Source organism: Pseudorasbora parva, chromosome 18 (assembly GCF_024679245.1).
Source record: "Pseudorasbora parva isolate DD20220531a chromosome 18, ASM2467924v1, whole genome shotgun sequence".
Classification (NCBI taxonomy): Eukaryota; Metazoa; Chordata; class Actinopteri; order Cypriniformes; family Gobionidae; genus Pseudorasbora; species Pseudorasbora parva.
The window spans coordinates 29966777-29979235 of NC_090189.1; the positions used below are offsets into that span (position 1 = coordinate 29966777).

At 40.8% G+C, this 12459-nt stretch overlaps 2 protein-coding genes across 4 annotated transcripts in view; both read right to left on the minus strand.

Annotated features, from left to right (window-relative positions):
- The window catches only part of elnb (elastin b), a 28617-nt gene extending 19797 nt beyond the window's left edge, over nucleotides 1–8820 (minus strand). Inside the window, exons 1-22 of one of the 3 annotated variants that reach the window (XM_067423608.1) lie at nucleotides 8690–8820; nucleotides 8404–8559; nucleotides 8259–8321; nucleotides 8124–8150; nucleotides 6378–6662; nucleotides 6241–6267; nucleotides 5926–6045; nucleotides 5645–5704; nucleotides 4407–4802; nucleotides 4235–4318; nucleotides 4080–4127; nucleotides 3937–3987; nucleotides 3813–3845; nucleotides 3657–3734; nucleotides 3442–3483; nucleotides 3112–3369; nucleotides 2986–3012; nucleotides 2512–2715; nucleotides 2358–2387; nucleotides 1345–1686; nucleotides 1230–1259; nucleotides 893–1105 (exon numbers count right to left, since the gene is read on the minus strand). In XM_067423608.1, coding sequence (XP_067279709.1) covers nucleotides 893–1105; nucleotides 1230–1259; nucleotides 1345–1686; nucleotides 2358–2387; nucleotides 2512–2715; nucleotides 2986–3012; nucleotides 3112–3369; nucleotides 3442–3483; nucleotides 3657–3734; nucleotides 3813–3845; nucleotides 3937–3987; nucleotides 4080–4127; nucleotides 4235–4318; nucleotides 4407–4802; nucleotides 5645–5704; nucleotides 5926–6045; nucleotides 6241–6267; nucleotides 6378–6662; nucleotides 8124–8150; nucleotides 8259–8321; nucleotides 8404–8559; nucleotides 8690–8771 — 2656 coding nt within the window. In that variant the 5' untranslated portion in view covers nucleotides 8772–8820. Of the gene's footprint in view, nucleotides 1–892; nucleotides 1106–1229; nucleotides 1260–1344; nucleotides 1687–2357; nucleotides 2388–2511; nucleotides 2716–2985; nucleotides 3013–3111; nucleotides 3370–3441; nucleotides 3484–3656; nucleotides 3735–3812; nucleotides 3846–3936; nucleotides 3988–4079; nucleotides 4128–4234; nucleotides 4319–4406; nucleotides 4810–5642; nucleotides 5705–5925; nucleotides 6046–6240; nucleotides 6268–6377; nucleotides 6663–8123; nucleotides 8151–8258; nucleotides 8322–8403; nucleotides 8560–8689 lie in introns of all 3 variants that reach the window. The other 2 variants (XM_067423607.1, XM_067423604.1) reach the window with 2 other exon arrangements.
- A 106-nt stretch (nucleotides 8821–8926) lies between these two features.
- Nucleotides 8927–11875, minus strand: LOC137046044 (uncharacterized). The gene is made up of 5 exons (XM_067423097.1): nucleotides 11709–11875; nucleotides 10233–10433; nucleotides 9873–9980; nucleotides 9591–9617; nucleotides 8927–9486 (listed from the first exon to the last, which is right to left on the minus strand). Exons 1-5 carry the CDS (start codon nucleotides 11845–11847, stop codon nucleotides 8927–8929), a joined length of 1035 nt encoding a protein of 344 aa, XP_067279198.1. The 5' UTR covers nucleotides 11848–11875.
- Nucleotides 11876–12459: the final 584 nt, after the last annotated feature.

The following is a 12459-nucleotide window of genomic DNA, read 5'->3' on the forward strand; positions in this document are numbered from 1 at the left end:
ACACAGGGAGTAAACTACAGTCCAAGAAATGTCAGTAAATACAATGTACTGTGATAATACGAGGGGTGTAACATTTCAAATTGCTCACGGTTCGGTTTATATCACTGTGTTAATTTGTCCATTCAAGCACTAGACCTGAAAGAGAATTCAGTATTTGTGCGCTATCTGATGAGTGCACACACAAATCTTCTCAAGGAAATCCTGGAGATGACGCCGTAAATGAATGGTAATGTTTGAGCATACAGCAGCACTCATTGCACAAAGTTTACAAAGAGTGACTGTTTTGTCCACGTTTTTTAATTATCACTCTTGTAATATATTATTGGGGAGTCAGCATGTGTGTCCATCGACAAAAACAGACATTAGCGGAACTTTATGTTCTACGCATTATTTCCAACAAACCATATTATAGATGCATTGTGTCATCAGATTTGAGATAAACTACTGTGCAAGTGTAGCCCCTCCAGTTTGCACCACCTGATCTAAGCAGAACATGAACCCGGTCCGTCCTCATAGGTATTGGGTGCTCCGAAAAGGAGAACCCAGCCTCTAGCGTCAGTTGCTAGAGCATCTCTAGAGATCTGGGGAGTGAGGTTTACACGTACAGCTCTTACTTGCCTATGTCTGGTACACAAGTGCCTACCGAACCGTGGGTGGAGAACATTACAGTTTTTTACATTTTTTTACAGAGAACATTACACCTCTAGTTAATACAAAATAATTGTACGTATCAATTCTTCACATGTGCTTTACCTGTACTTTGTTTTTATTACATACTGCATTATAATTTTTTTTACAGTATGCTCATTTTAGCTTTCCAAGACATAGTCCTTTAAAAACTATTTAGACTAATTGTTAAATAATTTACTAATAATTGTAAATACCGATTTACCTCCAGGTCCAAATGGACTTCCAGGAACACTCCCAGGTCCAAAACCACCACCAGCTACACCTCCTGGACCGTAACCCACACCAGGGACGCCTCCTTGTCCAACTCCAGTTCCTGGTATACTTCCTGCCCCACCTGGTCTGACACCACCACCTGGTAATCCACCTGCAGCTAATCCAGTGCCTGGGCCTAAACCAGCACCTCCACCAAGCAGACCTAGAAAAACAAAAATAATATATTGAGTTGTAAGTTACAATAAAGTTTGGATAATAAATGCTATGAATAAAACAATAAAAATTCCAAACAGTATGTTGAAGGATTGAATTAACTGTTGTTTTACCATATTTACGAGCTTTTGCCTCTGCATATCCTGCAAAGCATCAGAGAACATAATATAAAAAAAATCCTCAATCCTTCAAATTTACATTATACAATATAATAGTATCATTTAGTACCAGTTCCAGAGCCAGGGAGTCTTCCAAAACCACCGCTAGGAAGACCACCAACTCCACCACCAGCTCCTCCGCCAGGTAATCCACCAAATCCACCTCCAGGTAGCCCACCAGTTCCTAGTCCACCTCCAGGTAGCCCACCAGTTCCAAGTCCACCTCCAAGTTGTCCACCAGTCCCAAGACCTCCACCAGGTAGTCCACCAGTCCCAAGACCTCCACCAGGTTGTCCACCAGTCCCAAGACCTCCACCAGGTAGTCCACCAGTCCCAAGACCTCCACCAGGTAGTCCACCAAGTCCAACACCAGCTGTTCCACCTGGCAATCCTCCAGTACGTCCAAGCTGAGCTATAAAACATTTATCAATTAATATTAATTTATTTCCTTTTGGTTTCTATGATGGATACAATCTCACAATTTATTTATGAAATAAAATCTTAAAGTCTGAGTTTTGGGTGGAGAATATCATACAGTGATTTTATCTCAACAATCAGTGGACCTAATAAAAAAATATTAAGACTGAATTTGGCATCTGGAACAATAGTTGATGATCCCTCATGTAGGGTATACAATATTTTTCTATATCATTTAGAGAGATATAATATTTACTTTTTTAACTTTTATTAAAAAGAGCCAAACAGTAAAGCCAATAATTAAGTTATGTTGACTGACCTATAATAAGGATGGGGAAACTAATTGCATACAGTAATACTTATAAATGTGCATTGCATTCAATCGACCAATAATTTTTCATGCATTCTCTGAGAAGCTAAGGCAGGCATAGCCAACCTTGTTCCAGGAGAGAACTCTTCCTGAGTTCAGTCCTAACCCTGTTTGAACACACCTGCCTCTAATAATCCTCAGCACCTATATTTTAGGCGGACAGGAAGGTACTGTAATTGTCCAGGAGCAGAGTTTCTAAGGCAAAAATATAAATCTATGGACACAGTAAAAACTTTAAAAAAAAAATTGCCTTTCAATAGATCTATCACATTGCAAAATGCAGAATATAGTCATACCATATTTTCTTGCTTTGGCCGCAGCATATCCTAAAACATAGCAGAATAGTAAAAATAAATATTGTCCTGTTAATGATCATATCAACTTTCAGCAGCAAATTAATAATAATAATAATAATAATATTTTCAATTAATATGATTATTTTCAAGATACCTTCAGGACCAACTCCAGGTCTGGGGAGTCCAGCAGCTCCTAAACCAGAACCAAAGGGTCCACCAGCTCCAAGGCCACCTGCTCCCAGGCCAGAACCAGGAAGTACTCCAGCTCCAAGGCCACCTGCTCCCAGGCCAGAACCAGGAAGTCCTCCAGCTCCAAGACCACCCACTCCCAAGCCAGAACCAGTTCCTATCCCTGAAGCTGGAAAAAAGACAAAATGTAAATAAATAGAACATTTAAATGATTCTCTGTTGCTATATTTGGCAAGATAATTTGCTAAATGATAAATATCAAACCAGCAAAATCAGCTCTTCATGTTTAATAAATATTTTTGATGATGAAAAATTTCACAAGGCATACGATTTAAGAGTTGCTTTCACCCTTATATCTGTTGTCATTTCTTTAACACCCATCCTTTTCCATGAAGCAGATAGGTAATTGTATATAACAAGAATCTAAAGGTTTTCTTACCATATTTACGAGCTTTTGCCCCAGCTCCTAATGAGAGACAGTTCATAGATATTAAAATAGTTGAGCAAGTTTCACTGTTTTAGATAATCTCAAAATATTTTTATTTCTAGTCAACCCTAAATTTACCTCCAGGATAGACACCCCCAGCTCCCGGATATAGGACACCAGGAGTTGCACCACCAGTTCCAGGAAAGACTCCAGTGCTTGGCCCACCACCTGCACCTGGAACACCTCCTACACCAAGCCCACCACCCTGACCAGGAACACCACCAATACCTGGTATACCAGCTGCACCTGGAACACCACCTATTCCTGGTACGCCACCTGCACCAGGTACACCTCCCACACCAAGTCCACTACCTAGGCCAGGAACACTACCAGCCCCTAAAAAGAGAGTCAAAAATATCAAACATGTTCTTTTGACATATACTGAAATATTGTTCCTGCATGACTTACCATACTTGGCAGCTTTAGCCTGAGACTTTGCAGCGCTTGTGCCTTGAATGAGGTAAGAAAGTACATGTCTATAAATACTCTAAAACTCTGTAATCATATGACAAATAAATTGTTTTTAAAATAATGAGTAGGTAATTGAATTGTCTGACAAATGTTGATCTCAAATGTGAACAACTACAATGGATAAATGGACAGATTTTTTAAATGCCTACTACCTCCAGACTTAGGTGATATAAGAGGATATCCACCAAACACGCCTGGTATTTGTTGACCAAAACCTCCACGGCCTCCTGCTAAAGAAAAGAGAAGTGATCTCTGAAGTAGTTTTCATACCTTATTGAAAGAATTGTTCTTTCAGTAAATTTGTTTACCATTGGCTCCAACTGCACCTTGACCAAGCTGCCCTATAAACAACAAAATAGGGGAGAGAGCTTTAGAAAGCATTTTCATTGTTGGATAACGCTATAAATAAACTATAAACTAGGTAAAGCTTACCAGTTTGAGATCCTGTGGCTACACCTGGCAGAATACCTCTACCGCCAAAGCCTACACATAAAAAATGCTAATTTGTTATATCTGTGTGAATATTCTAGAAACACTGGAAAATCTTGTAACTGTCAAATATTTCAGTCACTTACCTTGTCCAGGAACAATACCCCCTTGGTATAACCCAGGGATCCCAACACCTTGTTTGAATGCAGAACGAGAGAACATATAAAACAATGCGTTCTTATCAAAGATTTGTTAAAATTATTCAAAAAAAGGGGGAGCTCTATCAATAGAAGCAAATTACCTGGCACTGGTGCCTTCCCAGTTTTTCCAACTTTGCCCCCAGTGCCTGTCCCAGTTCCAGGTAATCCAGTTTGGGGGAGAAAAGCTGGTAGGAGCCATAATGAAGTTGCAAACTATTTATTACATTAATAAATAACGCAGTGATTTAACAATTATGTCCCTCAAAAACCAACCTCCACCAGGTGAAACTCCTGTTCCTCCAATTCCAGTTCCAGTGCCACCAGGTCCAATTCCTACACCTCCAGGACCAACTCCTGCTCCACCTGGACCAAGTCCTGTGCCACCTGGACCAAGTCCTGTGCCACCTGGACCAAATCCTGTGCCACCTGGTCCAAATCCTGTCCCGCCTGGACCAATTCCTACACCACCTTGTCCAATTCCTGTCCCACCTGGACCAATTCCAACACCACCTGGTCCAATTCCTGTGCCACCTTGTCCAATTCCTGTGCCACCTGGTACAATTCCTGTGCCACCTGGTCCAATTCCTGTGCCACCTTGTCCAATTCCTGTGCCACCTGGTCCAATCCCAACACCACCTGGTCCAATTCCTACACCTCCAGGCCGAAATCCTACACCACCAGGTCCAATTACAGCACCACCATGTATAATTAGTTTTCAGAAGGATCAATCAGGTTAAATATGTTTTCTTGAAAAAACTTTTTTTTTTTTTTTTGCCAAGAAGATATTTTAGCTGTCATGTAAAACAGTGACAAGATACTTTAAAGGTCCTGTTCTTTGCGATTCCATCTTTCAACTTTAGTTAATGTGTAATGTTGCTGTTAGAGCATAAATAATACCTGTAAAATTATAAAGCTCAAAGTTCAATGCCAAGCGAGATATTTTATTTAACAGAAGTTCCCTTTCAAAGCCTACAGCGAACGGCCGGTTTGGACTACAGAAGGAAGTGCAGGGATGTAATGACGTCACTAGAACCGTTTGTTGACTAACCCTCCGCCCACAAGAACGCGCAAAATAGGGGGCGTGGTCTTGTTGGTCTCCCACGTGGAGAAGAGCGCACATTCAGCGCTTGCATCTCCCCGTTATGGTAAGAGGAGGGACCTTTCCGGACAAAGTGCGCTAAGCTGCTGTCCAATCACAACACGGGAAGCGCTGGCCTAATCAGAACTCGTTACGTGTTTCTGAAGGAGGGACTTCATAGAACAAGGAAATCATCAGGCCGTTTTTAGGACAGAGGAAACAGCGCTGTACAGATAAGGAAATTGTGTGAAAAATACTGTTTTTTCATGCGAAACATGAACTCATGTTATATTGGACACTGTAAACATAATCAAAGCTTCGAAAACACGCAAAGAACGGGACCTAAATCAAGATCTGTGTCCAACCACAAGTAACAAAGTATCTTCTTACAATTATCAACTTAATTTAACCTGTGTCCATCGATCTAGTTTACCTGGTTTTGGTGGCTTCTGGCCAGCTGTTCCAGCTCCAGGATAAAGACCACCATAGCTGCCTAAAAACAAATGAAACATTTTTAAGCAGCAAAGCTTGTTCCTTTTTCATTTTAAGCATTTTATGCTAATCATCTTTAAATGTATTCCTGTTTTTTTTTCTTTGTTTTAATTAATCTTATTCAGTGTATTATAATAAAGTCCACTGCTTTATTTGCTTATTTTTAAATTATATTCTTTATTATATGTCTACAACCTAGGAGGAAATAAAGTGTATCCTTACCACCTGATGGGTAGCCTGTTCCAGTACCTCCAGGTGTAAAAGTACCAAGCCTGGGATCTCCTGCTCCAAGACTTCCTGTTCCAAATGGTCCACCACCGAAACCCCCAGGCCCGCCATAACCTAAATTTAGTCAGAGGTATAGTCAGAGCTATATTCATTACAAAACCTCTGACAATATGCTGAAGATATTTCTGAATGCAGTAGCTATAAGAATTTATAAAAAGTGATGTTCACAGTGAAAACAAAATATATATTTGAAGTGTGAGTGCACTTTTTTTTAGTTGTAGTTGCAAAATACTTTTATTCACATCATACCTGGTTTCCCAGGTTTTCTGCCTGCTCCTGTGACAATGCAAAATTATTTATTTTAATGGAATAATACTATGAATCAGTATAAAGGCAGTTAAACAACTAATGGTGTTTGTCTACTATTAATGACAAAGATGCCTTACCAGGACTTAAGACACCTGGTCCAAAACCACCTGGCCCAACACCACCAGGAACAATGCCACCTTGGCCAGTACCACCAGGGACAATGCCACCTTGTCCAGCACCACCTGGTCTAACACCACCAGGAACAATGCCCCCTTGGCCAGTACCACCAGGGACAAGGCCACCTGGTCCAAATCCACCAGGACCAATGCCACCTTGGCCAGTACCACCAGGGACAATGCCACCTGGTCTAACTCCACCAGGACCAATGCCACCTTGTCCAAAGCCACCAAGGCCTCCATAACCTGTAAATAATGTGAATATGCAGTTTATGGAGTGAATCTACCTTAAATTCCTTAGCGAAGATGGAATCTTCAGTCTGTTTACAGCAAGTCCTACAATACATCTTAAAGGGATCCCCTGGTGTTGAGACTTGTATGGCTTAATATAACATAAATGATGTCTCTTACGGAATTATGTAGTAGAAAACCCATGAAAGATCTACGTTATTTAAAAAATCGATTTTATATTTGGACCATGGGCGGCGCCATTTTGTTTGCGTTCTAGGTTGATGACGTAGAGTGGTTGAACTCCTCAATCAGCTGGCATTACCCGTAGCTATTTTTACCACAACGCAACTCGAAAATTGTTTCAGAGTTAAACAAAACCAATGAATTCCTTTGTAATTATACTTAAAACACACTCAAACATACATGTGCACACAAACTCACCTACACAAGTCACAAACAGATCGGCGGGCGCGCACACGACAGGCTCTGTCTCAATCGAGATGTTGGGTTGCTCAGTCTCCACGACAGGGGCTGAATCTGAAATCGACCCTATACCCTTAAATAGGGCATTATTTGAAGGGACGGCCATTTGTAGTGTTGTCCGACACCATAGGGACATGTTCGAGTGCAGTCATTCAGTCTCACGTTCCACCGCAATAACGAGTGTAAAGCCGATTTACAAACAGCTGTCCGACTTCACGCACTCAAACATACATGTGCACACAAACTCTCTCTCTCACACAGACTCACACACACCCCAACAGATCGGCGCGAACACACACACACACACAACAACAGATCGGCGCGAACACACACACACACCCCAACAGATCGGCGCGAACACACACACACGCGCACGCACTGCGTGCGCGCATACATAACCCTCAATCTATTCCCGTGTTGATATTCTGTTCAACACATCCTGTTCCCTAGATAGACTGTTTATAGTAGATTAACTATAATGCCTAATGTGACCAGCAGAGGGAAATATCTAGGTAGGACGATGGGATAAAGTAACGTGAGGAAGAGAGGCAGGATGTTTTGGTGATGATGCATGCGATTGAGACAGAGCAGTCTGTCAGAGGTGTTTGTGTGCGCGCCCGCCGATCTGTTTGTGACTTGTGTAGGTGAGTTTGTGTGCACATGTATGTTTGAGTGTGTTTTAAGTACAATTACAAAGCAATTCATTGGTTTTGTTTAACTCTGAAACAATTTTCGAGTTGCGTTGTGGTAAAAATAGCTACGGTTAGCGCCAGCTGATTGAGGAGTTCAACCACTCTACGTCATCAACCTAGAACGCAAACAAAATGGCGCCGCCCATGGTCCAAATATAAAATCGATTTTTTAAATAACGTAGATCTTTCATGGGTTTTCTACCACATAATTCAGTAAGAGACATCATTTATGTTATATTAAGCCATACAAGTCTCAACACCATGGGATCCCTTTAAACTGTGCATCTTACAAATTGCTAACCTGTTTTGGGTGGTTTCCCTCCCCCACCTAGAAGCAGGAAATAGAAAAAAATGCACTAAATAAAACATAATATATTTGGGATTATGCTGTAATTTTTTCATTAAAATTTAATTTCAGTTTCATTAAAATTATAACCTCTTCCAGCACCTCCAACTCCACCAGGGCCAAACCCTCCCACACCAGTGCCCACGCCAACTCCTGAAGAAAAATGATACAATTCTAAGAAACATCACCATAAAAGATGTCTAACTCAATGTTTCATTTTGTGTAGTTTCTCTACCTTGTCCAGGTCCTCCTGTACCAGTGCCACTAGCTCCTGGACCAACACCAAAGCCACCAGGTAATAAACCTCCATGGCCAGCACCCCCTGGCCTTAGTCCAAGGCCTCCAAGACCACCAGCACCACCAAGACCTCCAGCTCCAAGAGTGCCATAACCTGTTTGTGTGAAGTAAGACACATGCAAACCTCAATAAAACCAATTAATTATTTGCTTATTATATTGTATGTATTAAAAATGGCAAAAAGCGTGCAAGCACTTTGTTGACTGCAGTTTTATCCCACTCACCAGGTTTAGGGGGTTTGCTGCCAACACCTGCAGAAATAAAATATAAAGTGAAAGAAAAAATTGCCTCCCAGAAAGAATTCATTCTCAGTCTTCCACCCTTAAATAGGTCAAATATGAAGTTTCCAATATCATTTGGCTAAGATACATTGAGTTATTCTACAATCCCACCAACGACTAGCAAAACCTTGTTAAGGAAAAACTGAGATAGGTTTGATTACTTATTATTAACATTTTTTTTCATGAAATAATACCTGCTCCTAGGCCTCCAGTTCCAACACCAGCACCAGGGCCTGTCCCTCCAGGTACGACACCTCCTGGTCTTGTTCCTACGGCACCAATGCCTCCTGGACCAATGCCACCAGGTCCAATGCCACCAGGTCCAATGCCACCAGGCCCAATGCCACCAGGCCCAATGCCACCAGGCCCAATGCCACCAGGTCCAACGCCACCAGGTCCAATGCCACCAGGTCCAATGCCACCAGGTCCAATGCCACCAGGTCCAATGCCACCAGGCCCAATGCCACCAGGCCCAATGCCACCAGGCCCAATGCCACCAGGTCCAACGCCACCAGGTCCAACGCCACCAGGTCCAATGCCACCAGGTCCAATGCCACCAGGTCCAATGCCACCAGGCCCAATGCCACCAGGCCCAATGCCACCAGGCCCAATGCCACCAGGTCCAACGCCACCAGGTCCAACGCCACCAGGTCCAATGCCACCAGGACCAATGCCACCAGGACCAATGCCACCAGGACCAACACCTGCACCACCTGGTCCAATTCCTGGTAGATATCCTCCTGTGTTGACACAATTAACTCTTCATCTAATGTAAAATAAATGTTCATGGCAATATCTATATTAATAACATTAATCCTAAAAATTTGTATGCGTTACAACGCACCTGTTTTTGGTGGCTTGACATATTGCCCTGTGAGAAAAACATCAAATTGGTTATTACATATTTAGATCATTTTTGTGCCTTGATAGCATGTCCTTAAATAGTTTATGATGTTAATCACAAAAAATAATACAATACATAAAAATATATAATAAATATTCATATAAATATTCATATTAACATAAATTAAATTCAATAATACAAATTACACTTTATTAATTTTCTTTCGATCCTGCAACATCGTTAGGTACATTACAAGTAATATGTACTGAAAATTTCAGCAACCTGTTCCAAGTCCTCCCGTGCCTAATCCACCAGTACCAAGTCCTCCAGTACCAAGACCTCCAGTACCAGGCCCAACTCCCCCAAGACCTCCAGTACCCAGTCCAGCACCTTAATAAATAAATTATATATTATATATAAATGTGTATATATATATATATATATATATATATATATATATATATATATATATAGAGAGAGAGAGAGAGAGAGAGAGAGAGAGAGAGAGAGAGAGAGAGAGAGAGAGAGAGAGAGAGAGAGAGAGAGAGAGAAATATTTATCAAGAATTGTAATATCTCACTGATATGCAAACTAAAGACACTAATTGCACATGAAATGTTTAAGAATAAATGTAAACCTTACCAGTTCCAGGTCTGATGCCAAACCCTGGCCCTGTTCCAAGTCCACCAGGACCAGCACCTACACCTAATCCTGTCCCAACTCCTCCAGGCCCAACACCAGCGATTCCAGAACCAAATCCACCTCCTGGACCAGCTCCAGTTCCAACACCAGTCCCTAATCCAGCTCCAGCTCCTCCTCCTGCACCAGCTGGTATGTAGATTCCTGAGAGAGAAAGAGAACATTAATAAATCTCTTAATTAATATGTCCCATCCAGAATAACATGCCAGACTGATGACATAAGGAATAATTTAGTTGTGTGTTTGACCTGACAAACTACAAAGAAAGGCAGAAATTGATAAGAGGGGAACAGAGAATATTTTCTGAAACATTAGAAATGACCAAATCTGCTGTGAATATACCTCCACTGCAAACCCTTTTTTAAATTATTATTGTTATGTTGATGATATTAGGATCTCACTCCTGCATCACATTACCAGTTTATGAGGACCATCTTGTCCTTTATTTAGTGATGATGCCACATACCCAAGGGGTTCTAACTAATCTCCAGATCAAGTCTTTTATGTAAAGCCTCAAACAGCACCGAATGCATTACCACATGAGTTTGTGTCCTCTCGCCTTACTGTTTAAGATTTGGAGGCATAGGGGAACAGAGAATGGATGTGATTCATATGAAGAACATCCTATATGACCTTATCCAAGAGCTTACAACTAAAAAGCCGATTCCTGTGTTCTACAAAGCCATTGGGAAAAGCTTGTAGGTTGTTAGTGCATGATGTAATGATCTGGACTAAAACTTCTCAGATCTTTCCTTCTACATGAATAAAAGATGGCAAGTGGGAAACCTTGTTTTATCCAAAACATAAACAGTAAATGAAAATCCTTAAAAAGAAAGCTTTATAATGTTTATAAGAATCCATCTGGTTTTATGTAGTACTATTTGTCATTGTATCAAAAACTTCCACCAAATACAAATGCATCAGGTTTCACTCGTTACACATTTCATTAATATTTTGTTTAAACACTACATAATCCAAAAATAATAAAATGCAATATAAAATAAAATATTCTGTATTTATATTTTATGTCAGCTCTTTAATTAACCAGCTCTTTAATTAACAGCTTGTAGCTTGATTAAATTATGAGTTGGCAATATTGCCTCATCACCTCATAAAGTTTAATGAAGATTAAAAGATTATGAAGGAACAAGAGTCAAATTTTATTAACACAATAAACCATCCTGCAACAATAGACACACATTCCATAAAGGACTAAAGGACTTTGGATACCACTTTTTATTCATCCAGTCTTTACATGCATCTAAAACATTACAGATAACAACATGCAAAATAACTGTCCACTGTTGGCAGTGTGCTACTGATATTAAGAGAGAGTGTGAGGCTATTGCCATAACTGCAGTACACCTGCACATAATGCAATAAGACAGAAAAAGACAAATGAGTTTGAAGACACCTTACCTCCTTGAAGGGAGGGTCTACATAGAGCCAGCAGGAGAAATCCATGCAAGAGCAGAGGTACCTTACTCCAGGCCATCCTGCTCTGTAATATTCCTCTCCACTCCCAAACTGTGGGTTTTATCCCCCAAAAGCAAATCATTGCACACCCATGTCTTGAACAAGAAGGATAAGGGGTGGGGGGTCAGTATGAAAAAGAGAGAAAAAAAGTAAGTAAGGATGAAGGAACACTACGTAATTAGGGAAACTAGCACACTTGGGTCTTGTACATTATGTTGTTTTTTTCTGTTTTTTTAAACCCCACCCCCTAACCCCCCTGAATGACTGGTGCTAGTGCATTTATTTGGGTCACTTCTGCCAACAATGGTCAAAGCCTTGGCCAAAAGAATAACGACAGATATTTGAGGATGGGGAGAGGGAGAAAATCTCTCTCTTTCTTAACATCTACCTCACCAAGAGCAACGTCTGCCAGATATTCTCATAGAGAGCATTTCTTTTTTATCCAATCAAAAGCAGTAAGAAATCACTCCAGATAAGGTTATTACGTGATCTATTGTTTCCAGCCACGGGGGTGTAAGTAAAATTTAAGGCCCGGACTCATTATTCAATCATTCAAGAAGGAAGAGAGCTTGGCCACTTGGACGGCCTCCAGCTATCACTCTATTGTTATTAACGTATATGAATCCCAGAGGAACACATGAAATCATGTATGTGATAGAAAAACACTGAATGGGTGTGTGTTGGAACACATTAT